Genomic DNA, 24,647 nt, shown 5'->3' with positions numbered 1-24,647 from the left:
AGTTGTATTTGCTTCTTATGCTGGTCGTTACAATAATGTAGGAATTCATTAATTTTGTTAATACTATATTTTGTTAAAATATTTATTTACAAAACAAACATGACTATTCTCTAAACTAATCTACTATATGTCATTTTTGAAGTACAGTGGTGTGAAAAACTATTTGCCCCCTTCCTGATTTCTTATTCTTTTGCATGTTTGTCACACAAAATGTTTCTGATCATCAAACACATTTAACCATTAGTCAAATATAACACAAGTAAACACAAAATGCAGTTTTTAAATGATGGTTTTTATTATTTAGGGAGAAAAAAAATCCAAACCTACATGGCCCTGTGTGAAAAAGTAATTGCCCCCTTGTTAAAAAATAACCTAACTGTGGTGTATCACACCTGAGTTCAATTTCCGTAGCCACCCCCAGGCCTGATTACTGCCACACCTGTTTCAATCAAGAAATCACTTAAATAGGAGCTGCCTGACACAGAGACGTAGACCAAAAGCACCTCAAAAGCTAGACATCATGCCAAGATCCAAAGAAATTCAGGAACAAATGAGAACAGAAGTAATTGAGATCTATCAGTCTGGTAAAGGTTATAAAGCCATTTCTAAAGCTTTGGGACTCCAGCAAACCACAGTGAGAGCCATTATCCACAAATGGCAAAAACATGGAACAGTGGTGAACCTTCCCAGGAGTGCAGAGACGACTCATCCGAGAGGTCACAAAAGACCCCAGGACAACGTCTAAAGAACTGCAGGCCTCACTTGCCTCAATTAAGGTCAGTGTTCACGACTCCACCATAAGAAAGAGACTGGGCAAAAACGGCCTGCATGGCAGATTTCCAAGACGCAAACCACTGTTAAGCAAAAAGAACATTAGGGCTCGTCTCAATTTTGCTAAGAAACATCTCAATGATTGCCACGACTTTTGGGAAAATACCTTGTGGACTGATGAGTCAAAAGTTGAACTTTTTGGAAGGCAAATGTCCCGTTACATCTGGCGTAAAAGGAACACAGCATTTCAGAAAAAGAACATCATACCAACAGTAAAATATGGTGGTGGTAGTGTGATGGTCTGGGGTTGTTTTGCTGCTTCAGGACCTGGAAGGCTTGCTGTGATAGATGGAACCATGAATTCTACTGTCTACCAAAAAATCCTGAAGGAGAATGTCCGGCCATCTGTTCGTCAACTCAAGCTGAAGCGATCTTGGGTGCTGCAACAGGACAATGACCCAAAACACACCAGCAAATCCACCTCTGAATGGCTGAAGAAAAACAAAATGAAGACTTTGGAGTGGCCTAGTCAAAGTCCTGACCTGAATCCAATTGAGATGCTATGGCATGACCTTAAAAAGGCGGTTCATGCTAGAAAACCCTCAAATAAAGCTGAATTACAACAATTTTGCAAAGATGAGTGGGCCAAAATTCCTCCAGAGCGCTGTAAAAGACTCATTGCAAGTTATCGCAAACGCTTGATTGCAGTTATTGCTGCTAAGGGTGGCCCAACCAGTTATTAGGTTCAGGGGGCAATTACTTTTTCACACAGGGCCATGTAGGTTTGCATTTTTTTTTCTCCCTAAATAATAAAAACCACCATTTACAAACTGCATTTTGTGTTTACTTGTGTTATATTTGACTAATGGTTAAATGTGTTTGATGATCAGAAACATTTTGTGTGACAAACATGCAAAAGAATAAGAAATCAGGAAGGGGGCAAATAGCAGAACAGCTACAGTGGTGTGAAAAACTATCTGTCTTTTCTCTTATCCATCACAGCTTCGGTCCCTGCCCCTGATGGATAATCAAGATTTTACTGTACATAAATATGCTTTACAGGCTCTCCATTAGCAAAAATATGAACACAAAAAACATAATAACACCTATGATACAAACATACATGCAAAACACCTAATGTAATTTAACTGTCTAATAGGGAATTTAAATATTAATTAAAATACACCTGTAATTTTGATAACACATATATCCTAAATGTTTGTTACCAGAAATGTGGTAGCATAGACTTTCAAAAATTATAGTTTACACTTCAATAAAAAAGGCACTATAAAGTATTATTAGGTTATTTCAGGTTTTAGAGGGTTACTTTAATTCGCCAACAGAAAATATCATTGAGGAACTGATTTTTCAGCTTTATACATGGCGTGTTATCTACCCGATTGTGAATTAAACTGTGAATATTTCATTATATCTAAATTCTGCATTGTATTTTTAAAATTACAATAATTAAAACACACAGTAGCAGCTAAACAACTCATTGCATAAAATATTAAAATTGATTTTAAAAGAACACTTCACTCAAAATTCCACAATAACTTTTTATTTCTTTAGAAACACCTAACGATCAGATATATGATGCACTTTAGCGCAAAATGCCTTTTTTACTGAAATGTAAACTATAAATTAATTTAACAAATTTGTAAAGGAAATGTGCAGAAATCATCATATATCAGATTTCAAGTCATATGACAGTACATGATCATTTAATAAACAAGAGTCAATTCCATGTTCTGATATCACTTATTCTGAAGAATTCTTTTGCTTGTATTAACTTGCCAAATACTACAATATTGTCTTGGACTCTGATTAATGTTTATAAAATGTTGCATGGATTTGAGCATTAAAGCATGCATACATCAAAAACAGGAAAATGTGTACACCTAAACAAAAAAAAAAAATATATATATAATACCTTGATTACCAACATTTGAATTCAATTTACCCTGTATAAATCACAATTACCTTGTAACTGTGAGAACATGAACATGCCTCAAACTCTGAACCACCCTGAAAACAACCATATATGGACCATGATAATCAACCTTGTACATAAACAATCATGATGCTGCTGGCGCAGCCATATATGATGCATCCAGTATTGCAAGATTGAAGTCCTCAGCTCTAAAATTAGACGAACATAAAAAACCTTTATTAAGTGTTGTTGTCATAGTACAAGCACAAGTATATTGAATGACAACATATTAATGCTGCTTTGCAGGTGGCTGGTTACTGGAAAAGTATGCGTGTAACGGGAGGAGGAAAAAGGACATCTACACTCTCTGACTTTGATCTGTAAATAGCATGTATTATTGGAGATGCCCTTTAATGCAGCATTTTGCCAGAGGAATCCTGAAGATTTTTAGCCTCATCTTGGCATCACCAATGATTTGTATGTTAATGGAATGAAACTGCTCACAGTTAACAAAAGAAATTTCATTTTCACTAGACGTTTTTATTGCAATATGCATGTTAGGAAAACTAGACACTGCTGCAAATTGTCTTTTTATGTTATTAAAGACACATTATGTTTTACATATGAACACATACACCATACAAAAAGTGAATAGTGCCTTGTTATTCGGTTGAAGGCTTCCTGCTGAGAGGGCATGAAGGAGTGAAGCTTGGCTGAGATATTCCTAACCCTAAAAGCTCCCTGAGAAGTGACAACAGATTGCCAATATAGATTGACAAAATAACAAAAACTTTGTTAAAAGGGAACTAAAATACAGTCTATAGATCATTTTAATAACTTCTAAATGTTTATTTCTCATGTCAAAACACATTAATAATCCATATCACCGAGCCGTTATTATATACGCATGAGTTGTCATTTAGTTGGCTTATCTGGATTTCCCTGTTTGATCAAGGGTGTTGTCATTTCCCAGTTTCTTTAAAATGTTGCATATGGATAAATCAAAGTTGCCATAAATATTCACACATTCTCCCATCAAGTTTTCTTTTATAAATCCTGACATTTACGTGAAAAGCTGCACACACACATTTTGAGCTTCTTCTCATGTGTGCCCAAGTTTTAAAAATCTGACCCCAGATACTTTGCCCAACGCTTCACTTCTATCTGCTCTAGTGGAACTTTAAACATTACAAACATATTGTACATGGTTAAAACTGCATGTTATTTCTTCGGTTAAATAATAATAATAATCAAGATATACATGAGCTCTTACATATTTGTATTAAATAGGGACAAATTGAACACTAAAGGTAATAAAAACATGGATTCAAACAAAAATAAAAATGTTATATTCACAATATCGCATAAAATATTTAAAACTGTAAAATAATCTTTAGAACGTGCATTGAATGAAGTAATTTAGTTAGAATCAACATGACAGACTGCCAAAAATAACCTTACTCTCAATGTTAAAAAAAGAAAAAAAAAAAAAAAAAAAACACACCAAACAATTAAAAGCATACACTTACACAGCTTATTTCCTTCTTTATCATAACCATGTAGATAAACTGCTCCAGTGTCAAACATCCAAGTGGGAATGTCATTTTCCGTTAAGTCTACATGAGGAAAAAACAAAACATTGCATCATGGTAATCCAGCTACTAATATGTTAAATGCGAATCCTGATGATAGTTCATGGCAAAAATTACAGTTAAATGGCAACAATTTTCATTCAGTCACTTAATCTGTCCATCCCATACTAACTGTCTATCAGATTTTCCTACTGAAAGTCATTATAGCAATATATCAACTGGACATAATTCAACAATCAACAGATGGAAAGATATTGTTGGGTTCCATTTATGTTAATCCCTTCTTACTTTGTTTTCTCAGTTTTTTTTTTTCAGTATATTTATTTGTACTAGTTTTATATTTAGTAATCAGTAAAACCTATACTTGCATTTTACCTGATAACTTGTCACAGCCTTTTGGGTGCACTCAGTGAAGTGTACTATACAAAAATAAATTGGATTAATTAAAATTGTATATGCTAAATAGGGCAGACCAGAGTTCCTTATAGCTATGAAACTACTAGCTAAGCCTGGGAAATTTCCAGGTGCTACCAGGTCAGTTTTGAGATGTGGCACTGACCCGAGTGGCATCCTGACTTTCAGAACCTCCCACAAAATACAAATACACCAGTGATAGGTCTTCTCAAACTCCAAAAATATATGCAAACAGTAACAGACAAGTCACTACTTCACAGCCAAGGTGGAATCTACATTATCCTATCCTGAATCCTGAAGCAACAATCAGCCTATACACTATAGGGAATACTGGGTTTCTTCTCCAAAAATGAGTCCCTATGTGGCCCTAAGCAAATTTAGCTTATCAGTGTTCTAAATGAAAAAATACAAAACAAATCAAAGACCTAGATTTAGAAAAGGATATGCACAAAAACTAAATGTAAACACTAAAAATCAATAGTACTGTCACAGTAGCAGTTTTATGTAATATCTTTATCCTTGTCTTGATTAAATGTTTAAATTAATTCAATAAGATGCTCTGTGTAATCTTCATGTAATATAAAAGATCTTTACAAAAGTAAATTTTACTGAGTAACAAATCCTACACTGAAATGTTGTTCGTTGTTTTTTTTCTTTTTCTGAGCACTTCAATTAAAAAAAGGATTACTTAATCTGACATTATTTTAGGTTAGAGAAAAAAGAAAATATGCTGTTTTCAAAGAAGTAAATTTCTGTGTTGTGGAATATATATATATTTACAAAAAAAAAAACAAAAAAAAAACAATTAACGAGGTATCATTAATAATTAGTAACATTTTCTGGATAAAACCCCACAGTTAAGGGATCATTATTATAGGAAAAGGATTTATAAATCAGCAAAAGTCTGCATTAAATACTTTCATGTGGTCTGTTGTTTTTATTATATATAGGGAGAGAGAGAGAGAGAGAGACAAAAGACAACAAACAACATCAAATTATGATAGCTTAGTTGAATTTTTTGTCTCTTGTAGTTAAAGGCATATAACTTATGAATTCTGCTCTTTCAGTGCCTGCACACTAAGGTGTTGATTTAGTCACAGCTAGTTTATACCTGCTTATTTTCTTGGAATCTTAGTTAAATTTATGTTTCCAGTGTAGACAATAATTTGTTCCATTCCTGGTCAGCTTTTTCTGGCACATGGAAGGATCTTTAGTGAGGTTTTCATTCTTTGTTTTAGGAGCTCGTCTTTTTTGCCTTGGTCACACCCTGTAGTTTTGGTCTGTACTGCAGTTTCACTTTGAGGTTCAAACACATCACGTCGGTCCTGTTCTTGTAAGCAAAATCCTATCATTTAAGTCAGCTACCATTTTCAGCAAGAGAAATTAATGGAGTCTTTGTTGCACAATATACTTAGTAAATAAAAAATAGCCTTGAGCCATAATTATATATGAACTCCAACATGGTCGTCCTTTACTTACATCAACTGATGGAGTCCCACATGTTCTTGTTAATGCAGCATGGCAGACTGAAGAAATTTAACAGGAAAAAGTTTCCTTTAACACTAGAATCCCTGAAGCCTAAGAAAAAACTCTTACTCCTGGGCCACCTTAAATTCCTTCCCACCTTTCCATTAGCATCTTTTATTTTGTAAATGTGTCAAGCAGCCTGCTATCCCATCTCCCCCACTGCCGCAGCTCAACTCGGGCAAAAAAGTTTTCCCAGCTCAACTGTGTTTATCTGGGTGTGAAGTCCCTGGAGTTGTAGAGGGTAAATATATTGTTATTTGGAAAACATGCATTTCATGTGCATTCCATGTCTAAAACGATCTACAGTATGTAAAACGTCAGATGACAGGAAATCCAAGAAATGTTGAACACATACCTAAAACAAACTTTTTTCTTGTTATAGTACTAACGACAACATTTTAACATAAAGTGTACAGTATAATGTGTGAAGACTGAAGTCCAAATATCAAATAAACACTTCCACAAAAGGTGCAAGTATAACAAGTGTGCTTTTATTCAAAAATATAACTGAAGAAAAAGAAATCGGGTTAGGGTACAACGCTAACGCAACCGCTTGGGTGGTGCAGTGGTAAGATCTGCTAACTTATAATCAAGAGGCTGAGGGTTTGAGACCGGCTGCTTCCCAGAATTACTTTTTTGAGTAGTGAGCTGCCGTTATTGTTACTATTATACAATAAAAACATACATTTGATTTGAGTCTGTAACAGCCGGTGTAAATTTATGGTACTTGTAAAGGATAGCATTTTTTTTCCCCAGTTTTATTCCCTCAGTTACGCTCATGCTCCCCTTGATCAGACACTGCTGTTTTCAAATAAAGACGTGCTGTAACTGAGGTGAACTCAGATGAGGATGAGGGTTCTACATCAGAGAAAGAGATCAGAAGCTCTCCCCGCAAGAAACGTCCACTCACACATAAGAACAACACAGCTGCACCAGGCATAAAGGTGAAAGATGGCACCGTTTGGATGCAGCAAGAGGTCGGCATCATCCTGCTGGTGGACATTATTGGTCAATCTGCCACGCAAGTCATTCAACAAAACAGCAGGGCATGCTGAGCTTGCAAAGGTATTGTGCAAAGCACGGTTTGTGATTGTTTTGTGATGGTCTTTATATGAAAAACATTTATATGGTACTTATAAAAGCCAAATTGAATATTATTTATCTAGATTGATTTACTTATCTTCCTACAGCGTAAAGTGACAAGTAGACTGCAGAGGTTCCTGTGTTTGATTGACACGGGCATGATGAAAAAGTACATGTGCAATGTTACTTCAGTATACGAATACCTTTAGCTGCAGGTGGAAGCTTTTGTCGCACTTTATGCAACTGTTGTTATGGTTTCATAAGCTTTATGACCTTAGTCTCTGAAAGTTTTTCTCCCGTGGCACGGCTGGGATCCTTTCCTGATTAAGTAGTGGCACTGCATATTTCACAATAACCCAGTCAAGCCAGGATCTCAATCCCACTGAGAGTCTGTGGCATTATTTAACAATTTCAATATATTATCTAACTAAACTGAACACCCTGGATCTCACAGTAAGCAATCTTAGTACAAACCACCCTCAATGGATCTAAAAGTTGTATTGCTACAAAATGTGTCTCCAAAAAATATTGTGGTGGAATTAATACTTTGCAAACAGTGGATTATCTTAAGATTTTTTTTAATATAAAATAAAGTCACATAATGAAACAACTAAATTTTGAAATAACAATACCAAAAAAAAATAAAAAAATTTCAACAATAAATTACAAAACTGGTTAAGGGAATAAATACTTTATGAAGGCACTGTATTTTTTTATTAAGCAACTGTAAAGTACCACACCATTTATACACAGTTCTTACAAAGAGAAAAATATTCATAATATAGAAAAAAAAGAATTCAATAAGAAATTCCTTACCATTTACTCTGTATTCTTTCCTCCACTGAAAACTCTCATCTATCATCTTTAAAGTATCATCCATGTTGAAAAGACGCCATTGTAGGTAGTTGTGAACCAAATCATCATCTTTCTGAAGCTTTTCCACATCTCTAGGATCATACTTTTCTGCTTTACATGCAATAACAATGAAAAATAAATTGAAATTTACATATTAAGGCTACAAAACGGACCAATAAAAAGGTTTATTTTAATGATAAAAAGGTCTGTGGTTAGAGTTTAGACTTCAGCTTAAACTTCTGATGCGCATCAAAACAGATTTTGCATTGGAATGTGCTAATATGAATATATATAAAATACACACACATATACATAAACATATACTGTATACAGTATATAAAAAATCTGTTGTAATTTTCAAATGGGGCAACTTTCAAGTCACTTTCTTAAATGACTGTGAAAGCTACGTTTAAAAAAAAAAAAAACAAAAACAAAAAAAAAAAAAAAACTGGCTCAGAATTCTGTGTAAATACAGTTTAAGTCTGAGTCAGATTTCGGGTGATGTACAGTGCATCCGGAAAGTATTCACAGCACATCACTTTTCCAAATTTTGTTATGTTACAGCCTTATTCCAAAATGGATTAAATTCATTTTTTTCCTCAGAATTCTACACACAACACCCCATAATGACAACGTGAAAAAAGTTTACTTGAGGTTTTTGCAAATTTATTAAAAATAAAAAAACTGAGAAATCACATGTACATAAGTATTCACAGCCTTTGCTCAATACTTTGTCGATGCACCTTTGGCAGCAATTACAGCCTCAAGTCTTGCTGAATATGATTTCACAAGCTTGGCACACCTATCCTTGGCTAGTTTCGCCCATTCCTCTTTGCAGCACCTCTCAAGCTCCATCAGGTTGGATGGGAAGCGTCGGTGCACAGCCATTTTAAAATCTCTCCAGAGATGTTCAATTGGATTCAAGTCTGGACTCTGGCTGGGCCACTCAAGGACATTCACAGAGTTGTCCTGAAGCCACTCCTTTGATATCTTGGCTGTGTGCTTAGGGTCGTTATCCTGCTTGGTTTGTGCTCTGACATGAACTGTCAACTGTGGGACCTCATATAGACAGGTGTGTGCCTTTCCAAATCATGTCCAATCAACTGAATTTACCACAGGTGGACTCCAATTAAGCTGCAGAAACAACTCAAGGATGATCAGGGGAAACAGGATGCACCCAAGCTCAATTTTGAGCTTCATGGCAAAGGCTCTGAATACTTATGTACATGTGCTTTCTCAATTTTTTTATTTTTAATAAATTTGCAAAAATCTCAAGTAAACTTTTTTCATGTTCTCATTATGGGGTGTTGTGTGTAGAATTCTGAGGGAAAAAATGAATTTAATCCATTTTGGAATAAGGCTGTAACATAACAAAATGTGGAAAAAGTGATCCGCTGTGAATACTTTCCAGATGCACTGTATAATCTGCAGTAAGGCAGAATAAGTCAGGATGGTTTTCTTCTGCCGTCTAGTAGATGCAATACACGGATATGTGTGTATTCTGTCACTTTGTTAACTCCATGGTAAATCATCAATCATCAAGAGTAGGCTGGAGCATTTAATTAAAGACACAATGGCAAATGAAAAGTTGTAAAACCAGTTTAATTTTGATCTCATTTAACAACACCAAAGGGTTCTTTTTCAGTAATTTGTTTTAAAGTGTAACATACATCAATAAGTACAGGTCAGTCAAAACGTAACACAATAAAGGTTTTTTTACTCCACAGTCCATTTTCACTTCTAAATCAATTATGTTCCCAAAAAAAAAAAAAAGAACACACACGGAAGAAACAGTATGCTACAGTTAAAAAAAAATAGATACTTCACCATGATTTAAAAGGCAAGATCAAAAGTGACATTTTTAATAAAGGCAGATTGAGCACACTACTAGATATGGGGCTTTACATTTAATGGCCATGCTTCCTACACGATTTTAATTTATCCTTGAAATTCTGAGTTGGGCAGTATTTTGAAACTATAATGGATATTATTAAAAAATTTACTTCACAAGTACTATGAAACGAGGCCTGACTAAGCCATCAACAAATTCATGTGCCGTGTACATTTAAGATATTGACTCAAAATATACAGTGCATCCGGAAAGTATTCACAGCGCATCACTTTTTCCACATTTTATGTTACAGCCTTATTCCAAAATGGATTAAATTCATTTTTTTCCTCAGAATTCTACACACAACACTCCATAATGACAACGTGAAAAAAGTTTACTTGAGGTTTTTGCAAATTTATTAAAAATAAAAAAACTGAGAAATCACATGTACATAAGTATTCGCAGTTTTTGCTCAATACTTTGTTGATGCACCTTTGGCAGCAATTACAGCCGCAAGTCTTTTTGAATATGATGCCACAAGCTTGGCACACCTATCCTTGGCCAGTTTCGCCCATTCCTCTTTGCAGCACCTCTTAAGCTCCATCAGGCTGGATGGGAAGTGTCGGTGCACAGCCATTTTAAGATCTCTCCAGAGATGTTCAATCGGATTCAAGTCTGGGCTCTGGCTGGGCTACTCAAGGACATTCACAGAGTTGTCCTGAAGCCACTCCTTTGATATCTTGGCTGTGTGCTTAGGGTCGTTGTCCTGCTGAAAGATGAACCGTCACCCCAGTCTGAGGTCAAGAGTTTTCTGGAGCAGGTTTTCATCCAGGATGTCTCTGTACATTGCTGCAGTCATCTTTCCCTTTATCCCGACTAGTCTCCCAGTCCCTGCCGCTGAAAAACATCCCCACAGCATAATGCAGCCACCACCATGCTTCACTGTAGGGATGGTATTGGCCTGGTGATGAGCGGTGCCTAGTTTCCTCCAAATGTGACACCTGTCATTCACACCAAAGAGTTCAATCTTTGTCTCATCAGACCAGAGAATTTTCTTTCTCATGGTCTGAGAGTCCTTCAGGTGCCTTTTGGCAAACTCCAGGCGGGCTGCCATGTGCCTTTTACTAAGGAGTGGCTTCCATCTGGCCACTCTACCATACAGGCCTGATTGGTGGATTGCTGCAGAGATGGTTGTCCTTCTGGAAGGTTCTCCTCTCTCCACAGAGGACCTCTGGAGCTCTGACAGAGTGACCATCGGGTTCGTGGTCACCTCCCTGACTAAGGCCCTTCTCTCCCGATCACTCAGTTTAGATGGCCGGCCAGCTCTAGGAAGAGTCCTGGTGGTTTCTAACTTCTTCCACTTACGGATGATGGAGGCCACTGTGCTCATTGGGACCTTCAAAGCAGCAGAAATTTTTCTGTAACCTTCCCCAGATTTGTGCCTCAAGACAATCCTGTCTCAGAGGTCTACAGACTATTCCTTTGACTTCATACTTGGTTTGTGTTCTGACATGAACTGTCAACTGTGGGACCTTATATAGACAGGTGTGTGCCTTTCCAAATCATGTCCAATCAACTGAATTTACCACAGGTGGGCTCCAATTAAGCTGCAGAAACATCCCAAGGATGATCAGGGGAAACAGGATGCACCTGAGCTCAGTTTTGAGCTTCATGGCAAAGGCTGTGAATACTTATGCACATGTGCTTTCTCAGTTTTTTTATTTTTAATAAATTTGCAAAAACCTCAAGTAAACTTTTTTCACATTGTCATTATGGGGTGTTGGATTAAATTCATTTTTTTTCCTCAGAATTCTACACACATTTTGGAATAAGGCTGTAACATAACAAAATGTGGAAAAAGTGATGAGCTGTGAATACTTTCCGGATGCACTGTAAATGAATGAATGATGATTGCATCAATGCATTGTCATTTAGAGATCTTGGGTTAAACAATGCAATATTAGCTGATGGGGGTTCAATGTGCACAGATCCACAGCCAGATGTTACTTTAGCATATGAACATTTGGCACACTGCCACTTTTACTACCATAGCCATGAGTAGGACAGTATATTCCTGAGCAAATGTTGCCAGAAAACTTTTCATTTGCAACCTGGCGGTAACGACGACTTGACCTGCAATGACAGTCTATGTGCTTTACAGTTTAAATAACTGAATACAATAAAGGATGCTTTAAGAATTTCCTCATTATCATTTCATTACAAAATGATAATAGAAGCTAACCATTAAAAAATATGAATAGGGTTAATCTAGAAGTGATGAGCTTTCTAATCTTAAAATTGCTATTGTTAACATCTGTGGAATCGGCACCTTTTCTCAATATATCTCAATTACATAAATCATGCTCTGCACGGCTTTGCTTTTTTAACTGAAAAACTTTTAAACAGCAGACATACAGTATCTTTGTTTATTTGGGATATGGTGTATTTAAAGCACACCTAGAACAGAATTAAAGATGGTGCAAGCAAACTTTACAGTATATGAGGTTTGAAGCAGGGCCAAGATGATAGTGGATGACTTTGTCCGTCATCTATTGGTACATATATTTATATCACATCATCGATATAAATAAATGTCACCAGTGGATTCCAAACATTTGCTGAAATATTCCTCAAAGCACCAAACTACAACTGTCACATTTTTTAATCTTGCATGCCTCACAAGAAAACTGTCAAGCAATTATAATGCATTTTCACACTCCCCCTGATTTGGAACAAAGCAAAATGATGATGATTCTTTCCTTGTTTCAATGTACAGTTTGGTTGCATTTTAACACTGTAAACTTTAAAGCAAACTAAACATATCAATAAACACCCTGTGGCTGTGTCATGAAATTCTTTCATTGGGCAGAAACATTTTTGTTGATTGACAGGTTATTGTGCAAGTTGTTATGTGAATTGTACCATTTGTACCCATTTGCATTTATGCTCTATGTTAATTTTCAATTTCTTATGCGGTGAATGGGATTTCATATCACCAACAGCAGAGGTTTAGCATGACTACCACAGCATGCACAAAACATTTGTAAACATCTTAGTGATCTAGCTTGGTCTTGTTAAAAGGATATTAATAATAGCTTACAAATGAGATTAATGGAAATAAAAGTTAAGAAAATCAGGTCTTAATAACACAAAAACATTAAAATCACCAGTCAAAGTATTACAGAGATCAAACTGTGCAAGTATGAGTAAACCATTTCAAAGTCGTATATTTTAAACAGACATTTACCCTTAATATAAACAAGATATGAATCAGAAGGGAATACAATACTAACTATAATTGAACTACAGGGCATGAACATTACATTAGTCTGGATAAACAGAAAATGCTCTACTGTAAGGCGAATTGTGTAGCATACTGTTTCCTACCAAACTAGAAGTGGATATTGAAGGTTAGTTTTACATTTTTATCTCTCCGAATGAAGCAGAAAAACAGCTAAGAAAACTGATCCTGACATCATTTTGAAACATGATCATTACTCGTATTGTGTCCTGGCAAAGCAAAGAAGGTTCTGCTTGCAACTTGGATCACTTGTAATGTGACATATACTGTAACTATACATTATATTTCCTATACAGCAAATTTTTGTTTTGTTAAACTTCAATGGAAGAAATTTCAATATAATAAATGAATATATGTACATTTTGGCAACAACAAAGCAACTAGCGATTTAGAGTGTTTTTTTTTTTTAACCCACATCATACCATTGGTTTACTGTATCAGAAATATATTATCATACATTATCTCAAATCTACCTTGGGAACAATTTAACATCATTCCCTATGTTTACTGTATTGGGACCATTTAAGATCATATCTTAGGGGTTACTGTATTTGGACTGTACTATCATAAGATCTCAATTTTAACCTTTTCTACACTGCTGCTGGGAGGTTCGTTTTGTTCTGGAAGTGTTCGGTCTCTTTGTATATCAGAGGATTGGGACTTTGTGAAATGTGGTCTAGCCTAACTTAGAGAGGCAATATTGGGGGTCTAAATGCCATGAGTTTTTACAGGAGAGTCACTTAATAAGCAAGGACTAGTTTTGATTGCAAAAAGATTGGACTGGACAAATGTTTCACTCCAGCTATACAAATAAAACTAGGCATGTGGGAATCTTAATATACAGAACAATTTTATTTGTAGTATCAGATGTAATATCTTATCCTGAAGGGTGATATGTCATGGTGATGGGCAATTTATTTACTACTAAAGTTATTCTGATAAATATCTATGCCCCTACTGTGGATGATAGAGATTTCGTCCAAAATGTATTTACATCTACTCCCAATGTGAACACTCATAAAATTACACAGACCTTGAGTTTTAAATCCAGACCTGGATAGGTCTTCATCTATTGTGCAGCATACAAGCAAAAAAAAAAAAAAATCTTACATACAGCACTGTAGTGAAAAAATCCAACATTCTATCAAGTACTGCACAAATATTTTTTACAAATATTTAGGAAAATAAAAAAAAAGTTCTGTCATATATTCAACAAAGATACAAAAAACACTGAAACCTATAAAATTTTTAAACAAAATTACTAACTTCAAGTTCTGTCCAATATTGGACATGGATATCAGAAAAAAATGAAACATTGGTAAAATTCTACAGAGGAAACTTCAAGTTGTGTGGCAGAGACACCAGTAGGTCCACATCATCTGTCATCAGAGCAGCACAGTTACTTGTTACAATATTTCCTCCTGTGCTGAAGCCGTCTCATAAGGGCTGCTTGAGGCAGGAATGCACAGATACTTTTTTGCAAGTTCCTACAATTTCTGGGAAATGTACATCTTGTGTTTGCCATCACTAAAGTGGATTTGCATCCCTGTCCAGCTCAGGCATCAATCAACAAGTATTCTCTTGATATCTTTTTCAATGCATTGTGCAGAGACAAATAGCTGCTAAAATACTTTTTTCTTTATTGCTCCCTCCCTTGTGTCATCACCTGGTCCAAGTTATACAGCCATAGAAGTAGGATGGAGCGGGGGTGTGAGTGTTTTAAATAATGAAAGAGAAAAAAAAAAAAGTGCTTTGGAATGGAGGACCCCAAACCATGATGGTTTGAAAAATGTGCCCAATGGGCTTATGCTTCTTACAGAAATAAAAACTATCTGTTCGAAAAAATTACATAATTTATTCAAACTGATTAATGATTCGTTCAAACAGATTTTTTTTTTTTTTTTTTTGCCCAAGACCTACTGTCCAAAACATTGTATGTGAATAAACAGGTGTTTATGTACCCTGCAACAAACTGGGCACCCAACCAGGCCTTGTTGCTGCCAGGCACTTGATAACATTGCGAGATATGTTTCTGTATCCCATAGCTTCCTTCTGAAAACCAGCAACCAAATAAAGAGAATGAAACTGAAGGTTGTAAATTCACTCACCAACTATAACTCACTAGATACACATTAACTAGTCAATTAATTTGATCCAAATATAAAGTAAATCTAGTAAGTAATTATTAAATACACAGCACATATGTTTGTTAAGCATGCTGCTATAAATCCAGTTGTTTAAAAGCATACTCCTGGTCTTGCACTTATGAATAGTTATTGTCCCATTTCAACCTTGCTAGCTCCATTTGCAGTTGAATACACCCTACATTCCATAGTAACAAAATAACAATAGTTTTAAATCTTAAACACGTCTTTAATACACCAGAGATGAGGTATAAAAGGTCTGATGTTATAATATCTGAAGATCACTTTTGACATTTATCATGGCTTCTTAGTCTAACACTTGTAAGACACTGACAGGGTGATGGAGTACTTTACTATCGCACTGGAGGTGAGATCCATATCCTTTCATTGCTATGCTGATAACAGGCAGTTTTAAGTCTTACGTAACATTCATCTTACACTGTGTTAATGCTTGGATGAAATCCAGTGCTGCATGAATGACAGTTATCCAAATCTAAAGCAATCTTTGTGGCTACTCCATGTCAAATAGAACAGATTGATGGGACAGCCAATATTAGTAATTCCACTTTGGCTCTTCTGTTTACAACCCTTGGCATCAACATTACATATCCTCATATGATCCTGACTTGCCTACTACTCGTATGCTGATCTTTCAAGAAAGATACTCAAGAGGTTTGAATTTGTCCAAAAAAAGTGCTGCACATATTAGAGAACCATATTAATTCAATGGCATTACTCCAGTTTCATCATTAATATGCTGGATGTCAATAAAAGAAACCCGCTCCCCAATTTACAAATGTTTTACTTTGAATGCCTTATCTACCTCCAGAACCTTTTTTTCCCTAATACACATATACTTCTAAGTTCTTTCTTATCTGTATCATCCAACCATTTTGTTGTTCAAATGACAAATGTGCTTTCTGTTTTTTTAGTCCCCCCCCCCCTTTCACACAACCTTCAATAGGTTTATTAAGGCCTCTGCAATATTGGACATTTTTAAAAATAGATTTTAAGACTCACCTTTATTATAGATATATATATCTCTCTATCTATCTATATATAGCTATATATGATATATATAGCCATATATAGATATATATTCAGCAATTCACTGATTAAAATTAAGTGATAAATATTAATCTTATTAGATTTTTGTTTACTCAGTTTATTAATCTGTGGAATTATGTTAAATAGTGTTTTTATTATTACGATGGACATTCAGAAATATAATATATATATATATATATATATATATATATATATATATATATATATATATATATATATATTTACATAACTTTATTAGCAGTACAAACATTTGAAATACAGGCCTGTAACTATAAAGTGCATTTGGTGTTCATCACAAACAAATCGGGTCAGGTTGGGGAGCATGCACTGGTACAGCGTGTTGCCACACCCACCACATGACGAAACAGCTCAGGATATCAGTTGGCAACTCCCCAGGTGCACACATGGTCCAATCCCAACCTCTGGAAATGACAATCTATCTGCCACAGCCAGGTGTTACGTGGGCATCCCCTTGGCCTGGTCTAGCCGCTCGGGTCCTCAACAATGAGAATTCAGCAAGCCGGATCATGCCACATGGCGATAGTGCCATAACTGATGGTCCCTCACAATGCAGGTAATGTGCCTCATTTGGGACTCCATGAACAACTACTCATTCGATACAAAGTCGAACCAGCAGTACCCAAGGATTTGCTCAAGAGACAGGGTACCGAAGGAGTCCAATCTTCATCTCTAGTCACTGTATAGTGTCCATGTCTCGCAGCCATATAGTAAAACAGGAAGCACCAGGACTCTAAAGACTTGGACCTTCATCCTTTTGCAGAGATATCAGGGGAGCCACACACCCTTTCCAGCAACCTTGTGACCCCCCACCTCAATGCTTTCCCAATTTGTCTACTGACTCCATAGGAAGAGTCACCAGAAACATGAATGTCACTGCGGAGATAAGTAAACCTCTCAAGAAGGTCAACACTCTCTCCACAGACAGACACATTTTCTGATGGCTGTGCCCAAGAGGTCATTAAAGGCCTGGATCTTGGATTTTATCTAGGACGCTTGCAAGCCCATACACTCGGACTCCTCGCTCAGTCTCTGGAGATGAAATACCTCCTTCTGGGAACACCGGCAACACTAACACAAACCTCAGGGTCTTGTCATGGAACGTCTCCACACATTACCTTAGGATCAGCAGTCACATCCAAGTCTGCAAGTTCCACACACAAACGGAGTGCAAACCCATTAGAAAGAGCCTGATCTTGGAGTCTGGCCCGGTCCAGCCTCATTCTAATAGTAGGCGGTAGCCTATTGGACCTAAGCTAGATCTTCAAAGTAGCAGCAACAAGTCCGTGGTCAGAATTCGCAAACTGGGCACTCCTGTAGACCCTGCACTTCTGTTGGGGCCTCAAGCATCTGTGCAAAAGGATGCAATAGACCTCCTTCACTGGACTACTAGTATTGGAGTACCAACTTCAACGATGCGGCTCAGGGTGCTGGAACCGGGATCCAGTGATCCACAGCCCCTGGCCTTTTGACAAGTCAAACAACATGGAGCCACTTTCATCACGGTCACCAAGCCCATGGGGAGCAACACAATCCTCATAGCCAGGCATATCAGTGCCAGTGGTTACACTGAAGTCACCTATGACCACAGAAATGTCACTTCGTGGGCACCCATGAACCACCAAGCAAAGTGGCATATAAAATGTCTCCCTCCCCAAGGTATCACTAACCGCAGTCGGAGCATACACTGAGACAACAGACAAGGCACCCAGAGAGTGCCTTAATGCGAGTCCCATAATATGCTCATTGAAAGGAATGACATCAGATACCATCAGAAGGAGTCAATCTGCCACAGCAACAGCAACTCAGTCACCCAGTCATCAGAGCGACCAGACCAATAAAAGGTGTACTCGCCTACAGAGATCTGTCAAGTCCCAGGTCTGTGCACCTCAGAGAGTGTCGCCACTGAAATGTGGCGTCTACAAAGCTCCTCAGACAGCAGAGAAAAATTATCTTCATGCCAGAGAGACAAGATGTTGCGTCTCAAATTGGGACCAGTGTGCTGCCATGCAGAGGTTGATGCCTCAGCACCACACCAGTTCTGATCACCAACAGGCATGACCCCATTAGCTCTCTGGCAGTTTTGACTCTTCCAGAGATGAGGCTCCCTAGGGTTTTCCCCCCATTCCCTTCATAATGTAAGTAGCCTTTGGCAGAATAGCTACCCCTGTGAAGAGCAGAAAGGAGTCCAGTCTGCTATTTTGGAGCCGTGTGAGGTTTTTAAGGTGGCTGGAGTCCCACTCCTGCCACCAACTCCCAAGTTTTCCCACCAAGATGGAGGACCACATGCAGGGACAGCTGCAGTTTAAAATCATACCCAGGACAAACAAAGAAGCATTTGAAATAACTTTTCTGTTTACATTTTTTCAAAATGGTCTAACATTGATATGACCAAAATATATACAAATATCCTTAAAGTCTGCAATGTGTATTTTAATCATGTCTGAATTGTTTAATTTGTAATGTTACACTGTGGAGCAGAGGGGTACATCAAGGAAAAATGTTTCTCTATCCCAACTATTATGGAGCACACAATATAAAAATTCAATTTCTGTCTGTTTGAACATCATGTAAAAAACAAAAAGTTTGGGGCTTGTCAGTAGTGGAGTGTATTTGGATAGCAGTTTGCTGGCTTGAAATGGACTAACCAATATTGGGCTAGAATTTGAATGTTATTGGGCTGCAAAGTGCCTGTCATATCTAACAATACTGTGCTTGATCCTCATTTGTGTCTCAGCAGTCAAGCTGTATGTTATGACTGTGGTACAGTCTATATTCATTATAATCATTTCAGTATTATTGCTAAACTAGTGACACAATTATTATTAATGTTCTAGGAGTTCATAGCTGCAAAATTATTTCTGTTTCTCTAAACCTTACACTTAATTTCACAGTAAACATTTGCAAGTGTTTCATAATCACAGAAGCACTAGACTCTAAACATTACTAAAAATTTGGGTCAGATCTGCTTTTTACTTTTTTATGCATGCAACATATATTTTATAACTCTTCCTAGCAAAGCTAGTTAGAGCTACTAGTTTTCTATAAATTAAAACAAAACCAAGCAATGGGGTGAACAGCAGAGCTGGACTACTTTTAGAATGTCAGAATGTTACAAAAAAAGTTTCTCCAAAATAACATAGATAATACAATGTATGTGCAGTCTCAAGGCACAGATCAATACTCATGAACATTCTTGGCTTGCAAATAGCAAAATTCTTCATACCAAACATGTCTTTCATGTTTGGATTGATACCCTGCCCACTGTATTTTAAACAATTAAAACAGGCACCATATTTAAAAAAAAAAAAAAAAAAATTGGTTTACATAAGAACACAACTTATTGTGGCAAATTAATTTATATCATGAAAAAAATAACTGACTTGAACAATAAAAAGCTTATTGTTTAATATAACCTAGCATTTACAGAATGTCATTTGGACTGTATTTCACAGATTTTGGATACTGTTTCAGATCTTGACTCTGGCACGTAATGTTTAGACTTTGGACGTTAAGGCTGGGATATCAGCAATATATTCATAGAGGGAGGCAAGTCTTGCTCTACTTGAACAAGTGTGGGCAAGAGCAAAAGTAAGTTTTCAATTTAGGAAATGCTTCTCTCTCTCTAATGCTAGGATATATAACCCATCTCTCCACAATGCTACTCAAATTTGGCAGAAGTATGAAACTGGTTCACAAATTCACAGGGTAGACACACCAACAAAAATCACACAAATTGTGCCAGTTTGGTGTTGCCAAATCACCTAACCTACACTGTGTGTGGTGCGAGAGGAAAATCAGAATCGCCTGAAGGAAAACCCATGGAGACGACAGGAGAACATACAAACTCCACATAGGCTGCATCTGAGTTGTAAATCAAGGACTCTGCATCAGTGCTGTAGCACTAACTTCAATGTTACTGTGCCTGTTCACTTTATACATAACAATACATGAAACAATCAAACCTCTTTTATCCAACTCAGGGTTGTGGGGTGCCAGAGTGTATCCTGATAAAACTATGCACAAGGCAGGACACAACCTCACACAAACACACTTCATGATATAATTGTATACAACATACAATAAACACACTTTTCACCAGATACAATTTTGATTGTCAATCAAATGCACACGGAACACCGTTCAAGTAAGCAAGATTCACGTAAAATACAAAATACTAGAGTGTCTATTGTAATTGATCAACTACCAAAAATCATTCTGGAGTCACTTAGCTGTGTTCAAATACGAAAAAGACAAAATAAGAAACAAAATCGATGTAGGACATAAAAAAGCCTAAAAACCACTACTAGTAAGCAAGCGCCCGCCCTACCTAATTGACACTGACAGGATTAGAAAAGATTTAGTCGGACTTGTTTAGACAATACTGTAGATCTGTGGGGTGGAATCTAGGTTCCAAGTCAACCAAGTTTTCAAAGGGAGTAGAGTTGAAATTAAAACGAAAGAAATTGGTATACTTTTGAAAACATTAAAAAAAAAAGGACAGTCACAACTGCATGCTCCACACGGTGACACCTGTTCATCACCTGAAGCAGAGTTTTTTTAAGTTAAGAAACTGCATGATTCAATATCATTGTAACAAATACCGAAAACTTATAGTTTATATTTCTCAGTATTAATGTGAAATTTACCTGCCAAATATTCATTCTTGAATCGCTCCCTTGTTTCATTTATTTTCCTTTCGCGATCCTGCAGGGAACAACAAATTAAAAAAAACATTACCTATAATCAGAAGAACGAACATAACGACATTCATCGTTACGAAAAATCTGTGCTCGTTATACTGTAAAAAGTAAATTACCAGCTCAGAATCCACGAAACCAGTTGTTTCCGCCATGTTTTCTCTTAGAGCACAGAACTAACCGCGCCGGAGGCAACTTGAATTTACTACTGAGCCGGTGCAGGAAACTGCATTAGTTATGTCGACATATTGGCTCAAAAAAAAAAATCACTGGATTAGAATAACGCGTAGAGAGAGGAGGGTCATAATATTCCGTGATAACATCGGCCCTGCATTCTATTGGCTAACTGTGGAAAAAATGATCCAATCTCCTTGCAAAGACATGGTGATCGGCGTAACCTTTATCACTTGTCAAGGTGGGCGTACTACTTTAGTCACGTGGAAGATTTGACATACCGAAAGTAGGAAAGTAATATTGGATTTATTTTATTTTATTTTTTAGTGGGAAATACATTGAATTATTATCTTCATACGTGTTTTCGTTTGAGCTGAAATATGTGTTTACATTTTCATACCCTGCTTCCCATGATGCTCTCGACCGGGTAATTCAGAAGGTTGCTCTACACTAATGTTATTACTCTTCACATGGTTGAAATCAGCGGTAAGTTTTTCGTTGATATTTGGAGATGATAATTGTATGCATAACCTTCTGTTAGTATTCTTAAGGAATATTTTGTGCTTTATTTGCAAAGCTTCATAACCATTATGAATAGGCTCGTAAGGCAATCCTATCAGTGAGTTAGCGATCTGTTGATTAAACTGCTTTAAGGTAGCTGAAGATAGGAGTACTTAAAGAGTTAAAAGATACAGAAGCGTAAGTATATTTTACGAACAATATGTTTTGTGTCAGCGAAGTTCTAGTATGTACTACTATTTTTATGTAAAACTGTCAAGTTTAGTATGTGAATGAATTCACTGTGGCGACATTTCTTGACGTAATGTATGCTTTGGACCTACCAAATCTGTAAAATACGCAAAAACTCATATAGCTCATTTTGTTACATTTAAAATAGGATGCAGATTTTGGAATAATTTCCAAATTGGAAAGGACCAAGCTCTACTTTTTTTAAAATATAAAAACGGCGGTATTTTAATATGCAATACAGTTTACTTTTAAATCGTACTTTGCATGGTAAAATTGTTATATGACGTGGAAGGACTCCTCTTCTTCTTCTTCTTCACTTCATCTTTCGGCTGCTCCTGTTGGGGATTGCCACAGCGGATCATTTTCTTCCATATCGTCCTGTCTTCTGCATCTTGCTCTGTTACACCCATCACCTCCATGTCCTCTCTCACAACATCCAAAATACAATCCAAGACAATACCATTTTACCATATGATAGATAGATCTATCTAGCTATCATAACAAACACAGTAAGTTTCCATTTCCATCTCTTAACCAAAACCCTCATCCGTCTAAAACATTGGACCAAATATCCATACTACTCACCTATGTTTTTGTTTAAAATCCCTTTAAAGCCTTATTGCTCATTCCCCAATATCCACAAGCCTTTCCATCTCTCCTTAGCAGGTGTGAAACCTCACTTCTCAATATCCCTGTTTATTTCGTTTTTGTACTCCTTTTCCAAAATCTTTTTGCCTACTGCACATCTCTGGTCACAAACCTCATTATCAAGATACTGCACACCTGGCATCCCATATGTACAGTAGTTCTTTGCTAGGATAATTACAAACCATATCAAAAAGACCTCCCTTGAACTTATGCCATTTCCACCTAAACCCTCCTCTTTCAAAATTAACCTATATGACAAAAAAACAAACAGAAAAAAAACAAAAAAAAAACGAATCTGTTACCGTTATCAGTAACCCTTTCACATTCACCCATTTACTGTTTATCCTCACACCTGTACAAATATTTCTGCTCTATCTCATTTTCTGCATTAATGCTTTTTTATCATTGGTAAACCCTTTTTGTGAATTGTGATAGACAGAAGCTCAGTCTGGAGTTAGTTCCTGGCTTGTGCATGATGTATTGGGATGGGTTTAGGCCCCTTTGGCGTTAAACTGGATTAAGTGGGTTCAATGAAAAATGCATGTCTGGAATTGTAAATCTTATAGCATGTAGAAAAGAGTAACATAAAAAATAAATTACTTCTTTCATTTGTTTTTGTGTGTAGTAGTTAGTTTTATTTTGTAAAATAATTGTTGCCTCCCTATAAATCCAAATAAATTAATAGGTCAAACTGGGTCATCTGCTTAAATATTCTGGTTAACCGGTAGGCCTGATTTAGGTCGCCTCTGCCTGATGTAAATCTTGTAAACTTTAACCCCTGCACTCAGAGTGAAGTTTTCAGTGCATTGGTTACAGGTTCATCTCATGTCAAGATCCAAGTTGTATGCTGTAAAAATGTAACAGCACCCCATAGAAAGGTGTGCATTCTTCAGCGTGTTTGCATGTATGTAATTTGATCTTAATTTTAAACAGTTTTGATAGATAAAATGAATGTGATTAAACAAATAACATTACAAATTATTATTTGTAATTATTCAAGAAAAAAGTCAGACCTGAAGTTGTTTTGATGTGGAAAAAAATGAATACATACTTATCTTCAGTATCTAGTGTTGCCCTGTGACAGTGCGGGTTGGCTCCATGCTCCCTGTTTCATTTCCCTCGAACTTGCACTATCGATAGTCATAACTGAGATGACCTGGGCAAATGAGGACACATACTTACAACAAGGGGTAGGTGTGAATGTATTAAGTACTTTCATTAAAAATCATTCCACAAAAACAAAACAGTGCTCAAACAATGTGGTGCATAACGTTCTTAAAATAATCCACAAAAATCATGAACTGTGGATGTTGAAAATCCATAATAAATAATTACATTAAAATCGAGGTTAAAAATCCCAAGTGACCGTTCCTTTTAAGATAACCTCAAGAGTCCCTTTACTTCCATCTAAATCTTGGATCTCCTTAACTCAACCTGTCCGGACCTTTCAATAGGAGGAGATGTGTGCCAACAGGCCCAGGTTCCCATTGGCCATGGCTCTCAGCCAGGCCACCAATTTGAGCCTCACATGTAACCCCACCACCAGCCCTTTGGCATCTGCAGGAGACACTGCATGTTGGGTCGCTCCTGCTCCCTGGAAAAACGCTCAGTAGGAGCACCCCATCCTCCGCCTCAGGCTCCCATAGCCCCGAGGCCCGCTCCTGACCACCTGCCTCTTGATCTTTGCAGCTCTGGCTCTCTCTCTTCTCACTCCCTACCTCTGCCTCTATCTTCTTCTGTCCATTTAACCTCCATATCTCCCTCTCATCCTTCTGTTCTTCTCATGGCCATTCCATTTTCTTTCTCTTTCCAACCCTACCTCTGCCTCTATCTTCTTC

General features: G+C 36.8%; 3 protein-coding genes across 7 annotated transcripts in view; 2 read left to right on the top strand and 1 right to left on the bottom strand.

Annotated features, from left to right (window-relative positions):
• The window catches only part of mospd2 (motile sperm domain containing 2), a 111,200-nt gene extending 89,655 nt beyond the window's left edge, over positions 1 to 21,545 (bottom strand). Inside the window, exons 1-4 of one of the 2 annotated variants that reach the window (XM_051927225.1) lie at positions 21,357 to 21,545; positions 21,187 to 21,244; positions 8,137 to 8,286; positions 4,234 to 4,320 (exon numbers count right to left, since the gene is read on the bottom strand). In XM_051927225.1, coding sequence (XP_051783185.1) covers positions 4,234 to 4,320; positions 8,137 to 8,286; positions 21,187 to 21,244; positions 21,357 to 21,392 — 331 coding nt within the window. In that variant the 5' untranslated portion in view covers positions 21,393 to 21,545. The remainder of the gene's footprint in view (positions 1 to 4,233; positions 4,321 to 8,136; positions 8,287 to 21,186; positions 21,245 to 21,356) is intronic. The other variant, XM_051927226.1, reaches the window with a different exon arrangement.
• Positions 1 to 24,647, top strand: part of LOC114650919 (ankyrin repeat and SOCS box protein 9-like) — a 336,765-nt gene that overhangs the window by 184,986 nt on the left and 127,132 nt on the right. The window lies entirely within an intron of this gene.
• fancb (FA complementation group B) overlaps positions 21,688 to 24,647 on the top strand; it is a 36,171-nt gene continuing 33,211 nt past the window's right edge. For 3 of the 4 annotated variants that reach the window (XM_028800852.2, XM_028800854.2, XM_051927214.1), the window contains exon 1: positions 21,688 to 21,897. Coding sequence is in view for 1 of the 4 variants with exons in the window: in XM_051927214.1 (XP_051783174.1) it covers positions 21,865 to 21,897 (33 nt within the window). In the remaining 3 variants the exon portion in view is untranslated. Of the gene's footprint in view, positions 21,898 to 22,030; positions 22,111 to 24,647 lie in introns of those variants that run through there. The other variant, XM_028800853.2, reaches the window with a different exon arrangement.

Source organism: Erpetoichthys calabaricus, chromosome 4, assembly GCF_900747795.2.
Source record: "Erpetoichthys calabaricus chromosome 4, fErpCal1.3, whole genome shotgun sequence".
Classification (NCBI taxonomy): Eukaryota; Metazoa; Chordata; class Cladistia; order Polypteriformes; family Polypteridae; genus Erpetoichthys; species Erpetoichthys calabaricus.
The sequence above is the reverse complement of the archived record's forward strand: the minus strand, read 5'-3'. Positions and strand labels throughout refer to the sequence as shown.